At 35.5% G+C, this 18,629-nt stretch overlaps 1 protein-coding gene across 1 annotated transcript; it reads left to right on the forward strand.

Annotated features, from left to right (window-relative positions):
• The first annotated feature begins 4,606 nt into the window (after nt 1-4,606).
• LOC115623789 (serine/threonine-protein kinase GD17699) lies at nt 4,607-5,947 on the forward strand. The gene has a single exon (XM_030518331.1). It carries the CDS (start codon nt 4,607-4,609, stop codon nt 5,945-5,947), a length of 1,341 nt encoding a protein of 446 aa, XP_030374191.1.
• Nucleotides 5,948-18,629: the final 12,682 nt, after the last annotated feature.

Here is an 18,629-nt window from a genome sequence, read left to right on the forward strand (position 1 = left end):
TAAATTATAAAGGGTAAAGAAACAATAAAATAACAATGTATTTTTTATTATTAAAATGCTTGATTTAACTTAAGCTAGGTTACTACTTTATGTTATCTAATGTTATTTCTTCAGTTCGAAAATATAAAACTCGTTTCATTTTTATTTATTATCTTCAAATAATCTATGAGATCGATGGATGACCATTTTTTATAAGATTTATAAATAATATGCTTTTAGAAAGATTGCTTCAGTGTTTGGGTTTTTTAAATAAGCCCTATCCTGGATATTTCAACATCTTATTACGCGCTCATTCCTAATTCCCAAATATATATTTATAAAGCAGTGGCTAAATAAAATGAGCGCTGAAAATAGCAAAGTGCTGTAAAAATAAGTTTAATATATCCGCATTAAGATGAGCAACCCAGCACGCACACACACACACTCTCACGCACTCGCACACTGCACAAGCACATGCAAGTGAGCAAACAAGATGGCGTTGTCGATAAAGAAATTCACTTTGCGGTTGACTTTTGCCGGGCGTCGTCATCACCCTGCAGGGCGAAGTCTGCAGTACTCTTAGTTTTCAACGTTTAGCTAGAGGAAAGCAAATAGCAAAAGCAAGTGAAATAAGCATGTGCGCCGGCATGTGGCCGGAAAGAGTAACGGCGGAAAAAAGAGCACAGTTAAGGCAACGAACACCTGCCCCAAAATGCGCACACAAAAGGTGTAAGAAGGTGTTGCAGCTGTTGCAAGGATACGCAAGTGATTTGGAGGTCTGCTTTGGAATTCAACAAAGTGCAGCAAATGATTGCACCACGAAGTGTAGCATAGTGCAGCATTTAACGTTACAGTTCTTGTTGCCACAAAATTGCTTTCTTTTTGAAGCTCTGGTGATAATGGGTGGAAAAAATAGAGCCCTTACATGACTATTCTTAAGCAAAGTTATCAAAGTCTTAGGTGTTATCGTATTTATTTAATATATGACACATCTAACCCAATATTGATTTATAAAAATTAATTAAAAATATTATTTAACTAGTCTTCAATTAAAGTTTTAGTTTAAGATTTCTTAATCTTTATGTTATATACATAAGACTGTAACAATATTTTCTTTGTTTAAATCTCGATTATTTCTCACCACAGCCTTTCTGTATTGACTGAAGGAATAATAATAGCTTCTAATTTTTATAAGTTATAAATAGTTAAATAAGTTAAAAAAACAATTTTATACAACATTTATGACAAAGGTTAATCCAATTTGTCGGAATGCCCTCTAGGTTCTTCAGTAAATGAATTTTAATAGCATATTACCCGGAGTGGACATTTAAGTTGCGGAAAATGGAAAAAGGCACAGCGAATATGATGGTTGAGCGATGACTTTTGTTCCATGTTTAGCGAAAATTAAAGTTGCAAATCAGACTGAAATGTGACGGCGCATTATCGGGTAAAAAATCCATAAATTGTATACACAACGCAACAACTAAAAAGTGTTGAGTCGAGATGTTGATTTCTTCTAAGCGTAAAAAAAATAAAACTCAGCAAAATTACGTTTTACATAATAGTTTCTAAGATAAAAGGAATTAAAATATAGCAAATACGTGTGTATAATTAAAAACCTCAATATTTCGTGCTCTTAGTCAATCTTGCCGTTAATCTTACCAAACTTGAATCAAAACAAATTATAATAATTGAATCATGCAAAAAATTTCTTAGTGCAACTAGATTTTAAAATGGTTATATGCTTTTTATAAAATGTATTTCATTTTGAAAGTTAATATTTGAATAAAAATACAAATTACAAATAATAGCCATCTCCGTTAAAAACTGTTAAAATGAGAAGAGCTCCAATACTAACAATGCTCGATGCACTGTCAACTTAGCACTTAAGACACACATCCTGCCCTGTCCTACACCATCCTGTTGGTGCTATTGCCATTTCTGTCGCCATTTTGTCGCACATCACTAGACGTAAACGCAATGGAAAAGCGCCAGTTAATGGTGCAAAACGCTCTCGTAATGTTTTCTCCGAACGCTCCGCCTTCCCTCCGCAATGCTGTTTGTGAGTGGCAGCGATGTGGACGTCGTCAGTGTTGGGAAACAACGCTGTCAGGGTTGCCAAAAGTGTGTAAAATGATTTTAAGTACGATGCGGCAGGTAAACATGACACGACAGTGAGTCACAACAACAATATCAGTAGCAGCTGCAAAAGCAGCAACAACAATCAAGTTTTATGTATTTTAACAGAGCAAAGAAAAAGAGAACGAACAGAAAATGGCGTCAGGCAGCAAACTGTTGGAGTCGTTGCTGATTCTGTTTCTGCTTCTGTTGCCGTTGTTGCACCTGCATTGTGCCACGTGAAGCAACTGAAGCTGTAACTGAACTCATCTCCGTCGTCGCCGCTGGCCATTTCCGGCAGCGTACTTAGTGCCACACGCACACAAGCACACAGCCAGCAGTCGAAAACACGCACACTTATACAGATACTCTCGTGCTGCGCGTGCAAACTTTACAGTTAATGACGCAACTGTGGCGTGTTTGGAAAGTGTTGAAATTGAAATTATGCCTTTGGGGTTTGTTGTCGATGTTGTTGTTGTTGCTTCCCTTCCTGATATTGTTTTTGTTGTTGCTATTTCAGTTGCTGCCACTTCTATGCAAAATGCAATGAATCGATTGTTTTTTGTTTTTTTTTATTTTTACCTTTGCTAGTTGCTGCTGTTGCTGCAATTGTTGTTGCTGCTGCCATTGGCAACAAGAGCAACAATAATATTAATGGAAGCAAACATAGCTGGCAACCAACGGAAACAAAAACAACAAAAGCAACAAAACCACCCAGCAACAATAGAAGTGCTGTTAACCCAATTGCTGCAACGTGAAGGCGCACTTTAATTTTGTTTGGACAATTAACTTCACATTTGACATTGCATAGTGAAAACATAAAATACAAATCGTTGGCAATCAATATTATTTAAGATAAATGCCCTATTATTATTATTAATATTTAATAAGCTCATTTCCATCTTATTGTTCATAAATCACCCTTAGGCAGCTAACATGCATATAACAAGTAAAAAAGCTAAAGTCGGGTGTCCCGACTTTGAAATACTCTGTACATATGTTTACAATAATTATAGAAAATAAAAAAATTAAGAAAATAAAAAAAAAAATTTGATCGATTTTACCTCTCTCGGTATTCGAACTCACGTAAAGGGTGTATAATTGCACATTTACATAGCAATTGCGTCTGTGTGAGTGTATGTATGCCTATGCGCATCTATTCGTGTCTGTGTAAGCATTTTCGCAGTCAACCAAACAGCAACATCAACAACAGCCGCGGGCAGCGCTTGAGCAGCGCTGCAGCAGCGCTGCATCAGCAAATATATTTATGGCTATAACTTCTTGTTAAATCGGTCTATCATAATGAAATTTGGCATACGGACACATAATAACCAACTGGGGGTATTTCCAAAATTTTAGTTCGAAATTCCAAGAATTACGGGAGTTACGATTTGCGGGGTAGAGGGGGGAGGGAGGGGAATTCCAAAATATACATTTTCTGCGTATTCACATAAGGCATCTGGGACTAAAATTTGGTGTTCCTAGGTCTTATAGTCTCCGAGATATAGGCGATTATACGAATGGAAAATCGGGAAAACCCACATAGGGGGGAAGTGGGGGGGAAAATCAAAAAAATAAAACAAACTCGTATAGAATACACACATAACGCATCTTTGTGCAAAATTTGGTGTCTCTATCTCTTATAGTCTCTGAGATCCAGGTGTTCATACGGACGGACAGACGGACAGACAGACAGACAGGGCTAGATCGACTCGTCTCGTCATGCTGATCAAGAATATATATACATTGTGGGGTCTGCCACGCCTCCTTCTGCCTGTTACATTTTTCACTTCCCGCAAACCTAATATACTTCTGTACATTTCATGTACAGAGTATAAAAATGTATATAGCAAGAGCTATAGAATCATAGGGAGTAGTAAAAAGAAGTGAAAATGATTGGATTAAAAAAAAGGCCCAAAAAAATATACCACGAATAAATTAAATAATTAATACAAAAGTAAAACAATATTAGTAATAGTGGGCCAGTAATCGTAAAGTGAAAAAATCAAATTATATTATTATAAATTATGTTTGGAAAAGCATAACGTGCGTGTTATTGTTTTTAGTGAAAGTAAGTTTGTGGATTGGAAAATTTAAAAAAAGCTGGAAATAGTAATACAATGCATTATTTTAGGATACTAACACAAAATCAATATTATCTGCAATTTAATGCGAAGTTATTCGACATCAGGAGAGCGATGTACGAGTATTTGCGCGAACATCAGGTAACAATTTGGAGTGCTGGCTGAAAAGCTGGTATAGCAGCCATTAGCAATTGCCTCCTTGCACATTTTATTAATCTAAAATCCAATTAGACAATTAGCTCACGATTTTGTAACATTTTTTCATAACACATATGTAGTATTACAAAGCAGTCTATGAAAACACAATAAACAATTTACACTAACTTCCCTTTTGCTCACTTTAAACCAACAAGATAATCACACAAAAACACGGCTGATAGGCTTAAGTTAAGTTAATGTTAGTTTACGAAGAAAAAAACCATCAGATGCTACAACGCGTGAACCCCTACGTACCGAGCTTAACGCTGACGAGTGTCCCGCGGTGTCACGAATTGGTTGTTGCACGACCTCGAACGCCACGCGAGGCTAAACGCGTTCTCTTTCTGAGGAACAATGATTCCGTCTTCAAAGGCGTTCCACTGGCCGTTTCCGCACATCGATATCGCACTTTTGACAAATTGCTGGAAGAAGTGACCGTCGCTTTGCAGCAATGCCAAGGATATCTGCCAGTGGCCATTTGGCAGATACGTCGGCTGAATGGAGTGCTCATCAGAAGCATAGAGGAGTTTCTTCAAGACGATGTTGTTGTGGCACTGTGTAAGCATGAAAGATTTGCCAATATTGATTACAATGTTAAGAAAACCGTTGTCGAGGCTTTGGAGCAAAGAGTGCGATTGAGGCTTCGCTTTAACTTGAACTCAGAGTCCAATGTGTATTCAAACCTACGGAGCTTTCGCCCCCCGACGCATTGTTCGGCCTTGCACCCTCTTTCGACAGAGGCCTTGACTTTGACCCCAGATGTCACAACAAAAAATAATGATATCCCAATAATGCCGGCGACTCTGGCCAAATATTTCAGTGCCGGCAAGCAGTTGGAACATGGCATCTCAGCAGCTATTTTCTATGCCACCCATTTGCACAGTGGCGAACGCTATGTGCTCAAAAAGGTGAATGTTTCAACTGCACAGCATCTGGAGCTTTTAGAATGTGAACTTCTACGTCAGCTGCAAGGACACCCGAATATTGTGAATCTTGTGCTCACGCTGGCTACAAAAAACGCCGCCTATTTGCTATTCGAGGCCATGGATTGTGACCTTTTCGATTTGCAGCAACAGAAAAAGAGTTTCGATGAGTCCGAACTGCGTTTCATAATGAAATGTATAGCCACAGGCCTGAACTATATACACGATCATGAGATAATGCATCGCGATATCAAGGACTCAAACGTTTTGGTCAAATTAAAAATGCCAATGCATATTCGTAACCTAAAGATTACTGATTTCGGTCTTGCCTCCAAATGTCCAGCTGGTTTTGTTCTCTTTCAAATTGTTGGCACTGATGCCTATATGGCGCCCGAGATATTCCAAAAAACTGGTTATACATACCTTGTGGATTGTTTTGCTGCGGGCGTATTGCTCTATACCCTAATTACCAACTTTGTACCAAACGAATCAAGAAAACTAAGTTATCCTCTATGGCCACAGCACACGGAATGCATGAGCCCCGAGTTAAAGCATTTTCTTGCCAGTCTGCTGGAATATGATCCTTCAAAGCGTTATAGCTCCAAACAAATGTTAGAACATGCGTTTCTTAGAGGAAGAGAATAGTTAAGTTATGAGTGGCGAGAGTAGGCTAAGAAAAAGGTTCAATTTAAGCAAGTTGCCATAGAATTCAATAACAGTTGGTCTAATATATCAAAGGCTAACTTATATATATATATATATATATATTTTTTTTTTTTTTTTGTAAATAGAATATATTTTGTAATGTAAAACACTCACAGACACCATACATAGTACGCTTTTTTGTCGACTAGGATTCAAAATTAAAAGTATATTTTAATGGATGGACAAGAATGTGTTATTTTCCTTAAAGAAAATAATGATGAGATAATAAAAAACAATTATCTAAAATGAATGCTTTAATGAATTTATTTCCCAAATTATTATTTCACAGTGCTATCACAAAGAAAGTATAAATATACGAATATACTTATATTTCTCCTTAAAAAATATAATTAATTTTGAACATAATCAACTTATTACTATATAAGATATGTGCTGTTTATAGATTCATTATTATATGAGTAAGATGTGGACTTTAGCCAACAATTAAAGAATTTGAAAAAATCGAAAAAAAAAAAGTAAAATATATCAGAAAAGCTATGAGAAATTTTGTGGTTAGATAGCTGTCAAAGACTTTATCGTCGAAAAAGTAATGGTCGCCGAAGAAGTTTGAAGCTTATTGAAAGAACGATTTTTTAATGAACTAAAAAATACCAAGCGAAATGCTTGCTTTTTGATAAAAATTTGGTAAAGTATTCTTTCATAAAATCAGATTGTTATTACTTTAAGCTCAATAAAAAGAAAAAATGAACGCGATAAATTTAATGCTAAAGAGGAACATTTCAACTTTATGCATTATAAATAATAGTAATAATATTCAGTTAGAAATTTGTGCAGCTTTCAGACCCACTTTATTTAATAGAACTGTGGAAATTAATTTGAAACAATCTCTAATGTTGGGAAACCATAAATAAATAAATACATATTTTGTAATCAGTTCTATAAATCAACTCAATCTATTACCACTCCCATGCACGAGAAAGAAAATGAAATTAAACTGTCCTGTAAAGCAACAATGAAATATATTGGGAATGCTTTGAGCATAACAATACAAGCAGAAACTTAACACAAAGCATTCGTACTTGCTAATTTATGCTCTCTGTTCGATTTAACTTACATATGTGCATATATTATGTATGTTTGATAATTAATGCGAACGCTTTTCAGTTGAACTCAGCAAAATCTGAGATCCCATTTGGCCTGCATGTGTCAATTTGCATAATTTGGCACTCTATGCTGCACTTTTCAATCTCACTCTGGCATCAAACTGTCATCAACCGAATACGAACGCTGTAATTTTCACAAATTTCCTAATGCAATCGCTTAATCAAAGCGCCTCGTCGATTTACTCACGATAGTCAGGATAACTGCGACGGCGACACATGTTCATTTTATACTTACACTAATCAACTAGCGATGTCTGACGCCGCGGGGGAATACCGCCACTAACAGCTGTCCTTAATTACAATGTAAAGCACAAGCACATGCGCATTCATGAGAAAACTAAAACCAAAGCAATACTCACACCCACACATACACATACATACACTCATACATATAAAGACAAACGTACTTGTTAGCTGTGGCGGAAGACTGCTTTTGGCGTCCTAACATCCAAATGACACCAACAAAGTCATTCACCTTGCACGAAGCCAAAAAAAAAAAAAAAAACGCAACGCAAAAATCGAAATCAAGTGAATATAACATATTATTTCAACAGCCAAATGGGGCACATACACACACACGCATATATAAACTGTTACATATATATTTATATGCTTGTACATGTATGTGAAATTACCACCCATGGTGCCTTGTAGTTTATTGTGGTCCCAGCGTGCGATAAATGGGTGGGAAGTTAGCAAAGTAGGCGCATGGAATTGAGGTGAATAAGCGCGAACATATCGCACACACACGTTTTCACAACAAAAAGGCAAACAAAAGGAAATCAATCTTTTGAAAGCACACTAGGCGGCATTTGTATTTAGATAAATTCAAGTGAAAGTGAGCTGGAAATATTAAATTTCTATCAAAACATTTGTTGCTAATCTTAAAATATTAAACCATAAGATCTCATAGATATTATACATTTTAGAAATAATTTGTGTAAAGTAAATTTACCTAAATATATTTATAAAAATAATAATCAAATAATAAATCCAAATCTTAGTCATATTCCAAATATCAATTCGCCTTTACACAAAAATGTAAAACTGCAAGAATTATCTTATTCGTCTCAAAAAAGTATTCGATACGTGAATAAAAATTAAAGCTGTACATATAAAAATATTTACTACTGTTTTAATATGTACGTATATGTAACATATGGATAGGCATATGCATACACGCACACACACTGCTAAGCAGTCTAACACATATGTATATGTATGTGTATAAGAGTACGAACAATTCACAGCACGCCTTGGCTTTTTATTTAATTTTTTTATTTTTGAAATTAGGAGCTAGGCTTCTGTGGCATTGGGGAATATTTGCATGACGTTGTGTGTGTGCTTTTCGTATGATTTATGACCCGTATTGTATAGGTGCAACAATGCGTAGAGCACACGAAGAAGAGATAATTACATGTGCGCCAAGCAGTATGCTACACTTTTTTCATTTACTGAATTGTTCAAACAAATGACGCATTATTTTTTTTTTTTATATTTTTACATATATACAATTTATTAAACTAGTTTTCTACTACCAATATGGCAGCTTAAGCTTGTTGAAAGTTAGGGAATACAAAAGTTGTCTATATTAAGCATCTATACTTGTAGGACGCTCTTACATCTATGTATAGTATATACAATATTTACAATGTTTTACATGAAAAATGAAATTATATTTTATGATATATATTATATATTTTATACAAGGGATCTTATGGGGAGATCCTTTGGATGGCACTTCTTCACTCTTCTCTTCTTAGGTTTGGACAGGAAATTAGAACTGAGAGTTTCAGTCAGGACAGTTCGAATGTCCAATTGTCAGTCTGTCAGTCAGCCAGTCAGTCAGTCAGTCGTTTAGGAAGTCATTCAGTCAGTCAACCACTTGACGCGCTCAGATTTGGTTGCACGCCAACCTTTGTCATCTTTTTTCTTTCTTTTTTTATACGCTTACTCAATCGCCGCAACACAAGAAATAGTGAGGGCTCAAAAAAAAATTGTAAATCGGTGTAACTCAATACCAAAATGCCAAACATGTTGTGCTAGTTTTTTAGCGTGCGCAACAATGCAAAATGCCATCCACATGGTCTGAAAAAAAAGCTCACTCTCTCGTGTGCGCGCTCTCTCTCTCTCCCTCTCGCTCGGTTGGCTGGAATGCGCTTGCGCTTTGGGCAGCTGAAACAATATGGAATTGAGACAGAGGCTCGCAACGGACCTATCTCAACTAGCAACTAAATTTGTAATTATGCAAAGAAAAAGCTATAGAAACTAATTGCTAAACACTTAGAATACCCAAAGGCCTAATCACTAGTAAACTCTTGCAGGTCCGCGTTTTTCATTTCATTTATAAAAAGGCAAGGGAAATGCTGTTTTGAATTACATTCCACATAGATTTCACAATGGATAAACGTACGAAGCAAGTCGTTTTATTTCTCTCATTCACATTAAAGTCTGGTTAAGAAAGTTTTTTCTCGCCTCCCAACATTATTGCTCTTACATTCCACGCATGCAAAATTCAAAAAGCTGTAAATCACATGCGCTCATCTCAGCTGCTTGCCTCGTTTGAAATCCACTCACAAACACACTCACACCTACAGCTGTGAGCCTCACGACCGCAATGCCAATGCTCGCCACAAAAGACGCCTAGATTTGTGATGCCTTAATGCACACACACACACACACACGTACAAATATACCTACACTCAAACAGCATCCACATGAGCGCCAATAAGTAGACAGCAGCATTTAACAATACACTCGTATATATTGTTTTTGCTGTGTAATTTTATACACATTTTATTAGAAAAGCTACCAACTTTAATTTTAAAAAATTATGAAAATATGTAAATAAAAATTATTCTAAGTTCTAACTAATTTTAACGAAATTTTTGCTAAGAGTACCTCTGCAAATAACAAAAATTCTAAACAACTTTTAAAAGGGGTCCTCTGACTCAAATCCATGCTCGGCTACATGTTATTGAAAGAAAACTAATTATCTGGAACGCAATTATCAGAAGTGCTTTTCTTTCATTTTTTTTTAAGCTAAGCCCACATAATAAAAATTCCGATTTTAATTGAGATTAAATTAATGGCAATGTTTTATAAACTCTGTTCCCATTTCCGATTGAAGAGTATTTCAAAGTTTTTAATTGATTTCAAAGCATATTTATAGACTTTCAATTGATTACAATTTTAATGAAGGATTTTTTCTATGTAGAAAGGGAATCACAAAATCAATTAATCGATTCTCAGATATATTTTATAATATTGAAGACAAAATGAGCCGAATTGTCGGCATACTTCTATAATACGCCATTAAATTATTTTCTAGTATGCTCTAAATGCAATTCCTTAGGCTACCTATTACCCGCTATTAGATGTGTCAAACTTCAAGTGTCACCTATTGTGTGTGAGTGTGTTTGTGGCAAGCGTCTCATTATTATTATTTGCACCTACGTTTCGTTTCATTTCATTTTTTCTCTTTTGTTTTGTGTTATTCCTGGTGCTGTCGTTCAGATCAGTTATTGCCTAGCGGCCATTGGCAGCGACTACTGACTCTGCCTTTTTTTCTCGGCAGCCGCCGCGTCGTTTTGTGGCAAACCGCACACAGACACAACGACGCGCTGGTCATAAACCAAAATCGGCATGCAGGCTGGCAGGCAGGCAGGCAGGCGCTATGAAGACGATGGCGTCTGCAAACGAAGTAAAATTAATGAAAATCGCTTGAGCACACACACAAACACATGCAATTAAAACGGCAGCCACAAACGTCCTTGCGGCAAGCGCGCTAACTGACTGACTGGCTGGGTGGGTGACTGAATGCCGACAGCTAAAGCAGCCCCCGAACCACCAGCCTGCTTGTCAGACAAACGCCGTTAACGAACCACAGTGGTGCAAGTTTCTCAGGATCACACAAGTTGACTACGAAGATGAGGTTAAATAAGTAGATAGTGTCTACGTAAACCAGAATGAACACCTATTTAAGGATGGCATATTATTATGATTGAGAAATTGCTTCCGAAATGTATAATTGAAGCAATAAAATACAATTCTATCTACTTATAAGATAGAATGCATTGTATTTAAAAACAATTTTATATATGTATCTAAAATATTAGCTTATTTTTTATAAAAATTAAATACTAATTTGGGCAAATACATCTTAGGAGAAGGTTACAGAATGTGATCACAAAAAACACATCACAGTTTTATACAAAAAAATTTGTTTCGTCATACAACAATTTTATTCTTCAGATCCTCTTTAAAGGTTTGTATTTATTAAGGATATACCTTTTCTTTATTCATTAATATTCCGTTTATAGAGTCCAATTGCCACCACTTTTCGTAAATTATTTGTTTATATGGCCATAAATTCTTTCCACTATTTTTGATTTTTTATTCCGTTAAAAATATTTAACTCAACGTGACTCGAGTCAAGCCACTGTGCAATTCTACCACCTTCTCAAGCTACACCTTTTACTCTGCCACATTTGTCTTCAGCGCATTTCACTTTGGCACTCATTAATTAAGATAATTAGGCCTTTTCGACGCCTTCAAAGTTCAACGGGCCAACAAAAAAAAAATATATATATAAGAAATAGGGACTGGCTCACGCAGAACTCGAGCTCGAACTCGCAGGACCCATTCAGCTGCTCACCCACACACCTCCGATAACAGTAGTCAAAGTTTGACAATGGGTGTGTATGGTGTATATGTGTGTGCATATGTTTGTGTGTGTGTGTGTCTGTGATCGTAATAGGCCTGCAATTTGTACAGCTCGCGTGGGCACTTAAATTCTTTAATGAGTGGCTTTGCGTTGAGGTCGTTGCTGTTCCTTCTTACGTTTGATTGCGGCACATGCCGAGTTCACACACACACACACACACACAAACAGACATTTGTATACAGGAATTGCGTGTGGCCATAGCTCATTCATATGCAACCACAATAGCAGCAGTTGGCCACACTCAAAATTTGTCATCAAATGTGGTTCAATGCACAGTGGTTGAAACAGTATGCCCAAATGTGGCATCAAAGTACTCGTATATATTGAATGATAAATGAGCTCCTGCTGAGAGGAATTATGGCAATATACTATGACTTTATTATAGCAGTGCATAGGGTGTGGGTTTCATTGATAGCCAAGCAGACAGTTAACAGTAAGGATACTGAAATTAGCTCGTTTATGCAAAGAAATGTTTATTCAAGAAATGTAATTTATCTGAATAACAACGCGTATGGAAGGCTGTATCAATAAATCACGCATATTAGTCTTTCCTCATTTTATTCGTTCATACTGAACGACTAACTAACTTATTTTTTTCATTTGAAAACTTTTAAATCAAATTTTAATCATGGACAACCATTTTTGAGTAGCCTTGGTACTTATCAAATATTTAAAGCTCATGGTGTTGATATACACTTCTAAAAGACTTGTTTTAAGTTTAGTTCAACTCTTTAATCATGTTATAATACACTTTTTGGGAAGCAGCAAGTTTTGGTCAATTTATTTTTAATTCCGTGAGAAAGTTTGAATTAAATATTAAGCTAACTTTGTAACAAAGTTTAGTCTATGAAAAGAGCAAACGCAAATGTGATAGCTACTCAAATATTGTAACAATATTGTTGGATAAGAAACATATTATTATTGTTACATTCATACCATACTGGCTAGTACGAATTTGGATTATTCATACACTGTATGGAAAAGAAAATTGATTAAAAACACTGGAATTAAGTTAAAATTCATATTTTCAGCGTATTAGTAGATCCAAGTTTTCAAATTTCCTATACTATGTTTCAATATACAACAGAATTCCAACAGTGTTTGCAATCAGCAGCATACCTTCATAAAATTTAATTAATAAGTCATTAATCATAATTACTGAGGGGCTTGAGTTACCATTATATTTGCACCAAAACCAATTGATTATAGTTTGTATTGCTTGTCTTAAATTGTTTGAGATCTTAAAGCAACTGGACCTGTAAGAATTTTGGCATCGTTTCCGTTTTGCCACGTATCGCAGCTGGGCTTTCTAGTTATGGCCCAAGTAACCACAAATTGAAGTGCATGCCAAGGCTAACGACAAAATGCGCAAACGTCACGTTGTGCGTGGCGCACGCTGATTGCCTCTTTAGGCATACATATCGCTCATACGCCACGTTGTATTTATTTGTTCTAAGTTTCGTTTTTTTTTTCTTTTTTCTTCTCTTGCCTGCCTGACTGCTTGGGCTCAACTGCAACAGAAACTCGTTAGCCATGCTCGTAAAAATCAAATGGCTTTGCCCTGTTCCGCACCTCACATCTTGCCGTACATCACACAGTTCGAAGTTGCGAGCCTGGGCTGGTTGTGCGTTGTTAAAACTTGTCGCTGATGTGGATGCGGATGTTGATATCGGTCGGTGGGTCGTTCCATCTTTCTTTCAGTCCGTCCGGCTGTTCGTCCGTCCGTCTGTTGCTCGGCAGTTTTACGCTCGTAAAGTCGTAAGTTGCAAGTAGTTGCCGCTGCCATTTGCCGCTTGTTAGCATGAGTTCGAGTTGACAATGTTTGCTTACTTGCTCCATTGCTTGCTGCATTAGACAAAATAAAAAAAAAACAGTAATATTAAAATTGTTACAAAACGAGCAACATCGAAAGCAACCATTTTGATGCTAACAGCGCTGCGCGTAAGTTTTGCATGCGGCTTACAAGTCGAAGCATTTTTTGATTGGCTCCGAACCGTCTTCGCTCTTCAATGCGCTCTGAAAAGTCCACGCAAAAAACTTTTACACGCCAATTTATTAAAACTTAGTGATGCGGAACTTTGGCAATATCGATTTCAAGTTCAACCTGCGTCAGCTATATAATACGATATTTATTTGTTAGCATGTTTCCCATTGCTAAACCAAAGACCCACTGAAGTTTTATTAACTTTTGCTGTTTTTATTGTACTTATACATATATGTAGTTGTTATTGCTTTGTTTGCTCGGTGCCCCAAAGCACTTTTCAATTTTCTATGCGTTGCATTTCCCAAAAATTCAGTATTTTACATTCGTTTTTACCAAACGATGCACCGTGGAAAAACCTTGTATGAATGCCAAAATATATATATTTCGGACAAGTTTAAAAAAGTTGTTGTTTAATAAAGATGTTGTATACAAATAAACAAATACATGACAAAATCTAACTAATATTATAATTTAAGAGTGTTCACATTTTAATTGAAAAGGTATTAAATCCAAGGTGTACTTTTAAGACTATTTAAATGATAAACTACAAACTAGTATTTATAACATACTAATATATAGTATATACTATAGTAATATTATAAAGAGGAAATAATTGATTGTTTGTTTGTTTATTTTAATTGATAAATAAAAAAATTACAAATCAATCGACACTGTGAAAAAAATCGAAGACACAGTCCATTACCATGAATTGAATCTAAAAATCGGCATTCCAATCATACTTTTGAGGAATTAAGGCCCTCCGAGCATGTGCAATAGGACGAGGCTGCTTGTTAAGGAATAGCAGGACAATTTGAAGTAACATACAAAATAATTAAATCATTTTATAAATATCTATAAGTACAAAATAGTTTCTTCTGACTGATACAATGGTGATCAAAGGATATAAACTAAGATGCTGACATAAGTTTCCTTTCGCAGTGCTGATCAACAAGAAACGGTATTGGAAAAATGTTTCTCCAAAATAAGAAACGGGGCTCCCATTTTTGTAAATTTTTCACCGATTATCTCGAAATGTGGCTTATGTTCCTTAGCAATGAATAGACAACAAATTTGTTTTCCCTTGGGCACTGATTTATTAAGGAACACGTAAACTATATTAGTACACGCTGAGAAAACCCCGATATACTTGTAATATATTTGCATTTGAAGGAATTATGTTAACTTTATCATATTTATACAAAAACAAAAATAACCTTGTAGAACTAAATATTTTAATGAATAAAAATTGTTATCATTTCATTTATTTATTTTTTTTTTTTTTCATATATTATTTATTTTATTTCTGTCCACATATATAATGTGTACGCCCCACTGTACCTTATCTGTATGTGGTTTGCACGTTGCGAATTCAAAACGAAAAAGTTCTGCTTATTGGGAATTTGTGGCACGCCGCAGAGGGAAGGACTTGAAATTGATTTGTTATGGGAATGAAACTTTGCAACTTAAAAATCTAAGCCTTTCGAAACTTAGAAGTGCTCAAAAATTGAAATGATGGGAGCTTAGCAGCTCTTGGCAGTCCAGAGCCTGCTGTAGCTTGTCATTACGTATACGCACTGAGTTTGGCTGTGCCATGCAAATGCACATTTTGATGGCTTGTTATAAAATGCGAGCCAAATTGGTTATAAATAAGGCAAGCCGGCAGCGTTGCACAACTTTGTACCCGAAAATGAAGCTATAAATTATACGAACTAATAATTATATGCCATCAAATTTTGTTAAGCAAAAGGCGAAGCGCTAAAGCCAGATAGCTTAACGGTTCGCCATAAATTATAGACATTTCAGAAAGGCAGCAAGCAACAGGACATGGCGAGTGGGCCAAAGAGCAGCGTAGAATATGCGATTCTTATCAAAAGTTTATGCATTGCACACACAAAGTCAACACAGACACACACAGATACATACATACTTAGCTGGTTGCGTACATACTGATACATAATAAGGTCAGAACGCACACACAGCTCGTCAAGCTAAGGAGGTTGCTAGAGTTTCCGGAGGGCGCCTCTGTGGCCGTGGACACTTTAATTAAACGGCAAACAAATGCCTTCTCCCACCTCCCGAGCAGCCACAAGAGCAACAGAGCAGCAACAGCAGCAGTTTCAGCCGAGCTGCCAGCCAGAGACCAAAGTTCGAGGTCGGGCTAGGCCAAAAAGCATAGACCAAGGCAAACACAAACATCTCGTTGATTTTTTACAGTCGAGCAATTTGCAACAAAATTAGCCAAAAACGTTTTTGACTGGCAGCCAGCCACGACAGCTCCGCTCATTGAGAATTTGCCCGCCCAAAATATAAACAAAAGATTGGGTTAAGCGTGAGCTCTTTGTCTGCACACCAGCCGGCATATGTATTCTGAAAGACTTCATTTTAAAGGTAAAAAAAAGATATACACTTAATTTAAATCTGCAAATTAGACAAACCTGCTTAAATTTAAATTTGTAAGCTTTATTTCTTAAATAACTCATCTATTCTAAATAAACATATTTCAACAATTTAAAAAAACACTTTAAAACAATTGTAAATTTTGTAAATGTTTGAAAATGTAAAGTAAATATAATCAAGAGATAAACTTCCAGTTATAGGAGTAATTACTATTGATATACAATTTTATATACAATTTATAACAATTTGTATATAAAACTGACCAAACGGACTGAATTGGAATTTTTATGAAATTTAAATTAAATACTTACTTACTCAAGATTTTAAGATATTAAAATAATTTAGTATGAAACGCAGAACTCTATTAGGTCCCTAATTTAGTCTTTAATGCACTTTTTTAAATATTTTTTTGTAAGCTTTGATACAAGTAAAAGGCTTTCAAACTAACAACAGTATCCTTGAATATCTTTGATTTTTCACTTCTATACTTTTGAATTTAGTTCCACTGTTTCCATTTGATGGATTCCATAAAATAATTTCAGATTACTAGAATAAACATTTTAAAGCCTCGACACTGTAAATCCTTCAATAAATCCAAAGACTTACGCTAATTAGTGTACACTTGTATGTATTTGCGTGTGTGGTGGACTTTTATGAGGGCGTAATTTTGCTTTAGCCATAAAAAGTCATACGTCAGCACACTGGCGTCCAAGTGACTGTTCGCGGGCGCACGTGCTGGGCTGAAAGCGTCCACATGGACGTGGAATGCGCCTGAACGCGCTTGTCGTCGCCGTCGTAGCCGTCGTCACATGACGAATGCGAAACGTTGGGACGCAGCGCACGAGCCCGAAAAAACGCGTTTAAATTTTGTAATTTAAATGCAAATTGACAGGCAAATGACAAACATTGCAATTAACGAGGGACTAGCGGGCGTATACGTAATGTTCAGCGGCTAGCTAGTCAGCCACTTCAGTTTAGAGCCAGAGCAGACGTTTATTGCTAACTGACAGCAGCAGCAGTAACGGCAACAGCAATTACAACAACAAAAACAAAAGCACAAGCAACAACAGCAAAGGAACATAATTTAGGCATTTTCATGAACGTGCAGCTTGTGAACATTTTTGATGTGAAGGGAAGTTGGTAAAAATGATGGCAGACAGGCAGGCAAGAGTTTTGTTATCACAGAAGACAAAGTTTTATTTAATAGGAAATGAAATAAATGGAAATGTGCAAAGGAATTTCGTGAACACTTCAGAAGGTATCCATTATTCTGCACTTAGTTCTCTAGAGAGAAACACAACAAAAAATGTCAGCTTTCAGTGAATATTCTCAATAATAATAAATTTGTGTATTTTATTTAGGTTCACAAGGTTTAGGTTTAGGTTCACAAGTCCCAGAAATATAAACCATTGCGCTTTAACAATAAGGTGAAGTAAATATGAACAATAGAAACAAATTCTTGAACTTGATAGCTAAACTCATACAAAAAAACTAAACTTATACAAGTTTATAATTGATATAACTAGACCTATTATTAACATCGAACAGCATTATTTTATTTATACTTTGCAATTCTTTCCTTAATGCATTTTTTTGCAGGCTCAACAAATTCCGGAGTAAACAAATTTAGTCTGGAAAACAAGAGACGTTAATTAGTATACTTTAATGTTTTCAATAGAGAAAAAATGTTATGTAATAAAATCATTCGCATTTAAAGTCAACACGAGTTAGTTGAAATAAAAATTATTAAAATACATATGTATATTATTTACCGGTATACCAATTCTACTTAAAAATATATTTCCAATCATCATCATGTTGGTTCGCAATGAACTTTGTAGCAACTCAATATCTTAATAAATTTATTTTCATTTTGTCAGATTTGTTTCATCATAGGGTATGGGATATGTTTTATCATTCGCATTTAAAGTCAACATGAGTTAGTTGAAATATAAATTATTAAAATACATATGTATATTATTTACCGGTATACCAATTCTACTTAAAAATGTATTTCCAATCACAATGTTGGTCCGCAATGAACTTTGTAGCAACTCAATATCTTAATAAATTTATTTTCATTTTGTCAGATTTGTTTCATCATAGGGTATGGGATATGTTTTATCTCAGCTAATAGCATCAGTAACTTTTTCCTTTTGTGAGAAACAAAAATTAAGAAATAAGAAAAAATGAAAGGAGACGGTTATAATTTGGTTGTTTTTGAAATTCAATTCTGTTTTTTTTTAAATCGGCCAGAATGTAAGCAATATATTTTACATAAAAACAATTAATTTGCCCAATTAAATTGCCTTTTTAAGATGACGAATGCCACGTGACCAATAATTTAATTACTACGCTTAAGTATACAGCGAAAAATATTTTATACAAGTT

This window comes from Scaptodrosophila lebanonensis, unplaced genomic scaffold, assembly GCF_003285725.1.
Source record: "Scaptodrosophila lebanonensis strain 11010-0011.00,11010-0021.00 unplaced genomic scaffold, SlebRS2 tig00000053-arrow-pilon, whole genome shotgun sequence".
Lineage (NCBI taxonomy): Eukaryota > Metazoa > Arthropoda > Insecta > Diptera > Drosophilidae > Scaptodrosophila > Scaptodrosophila lebanonensis.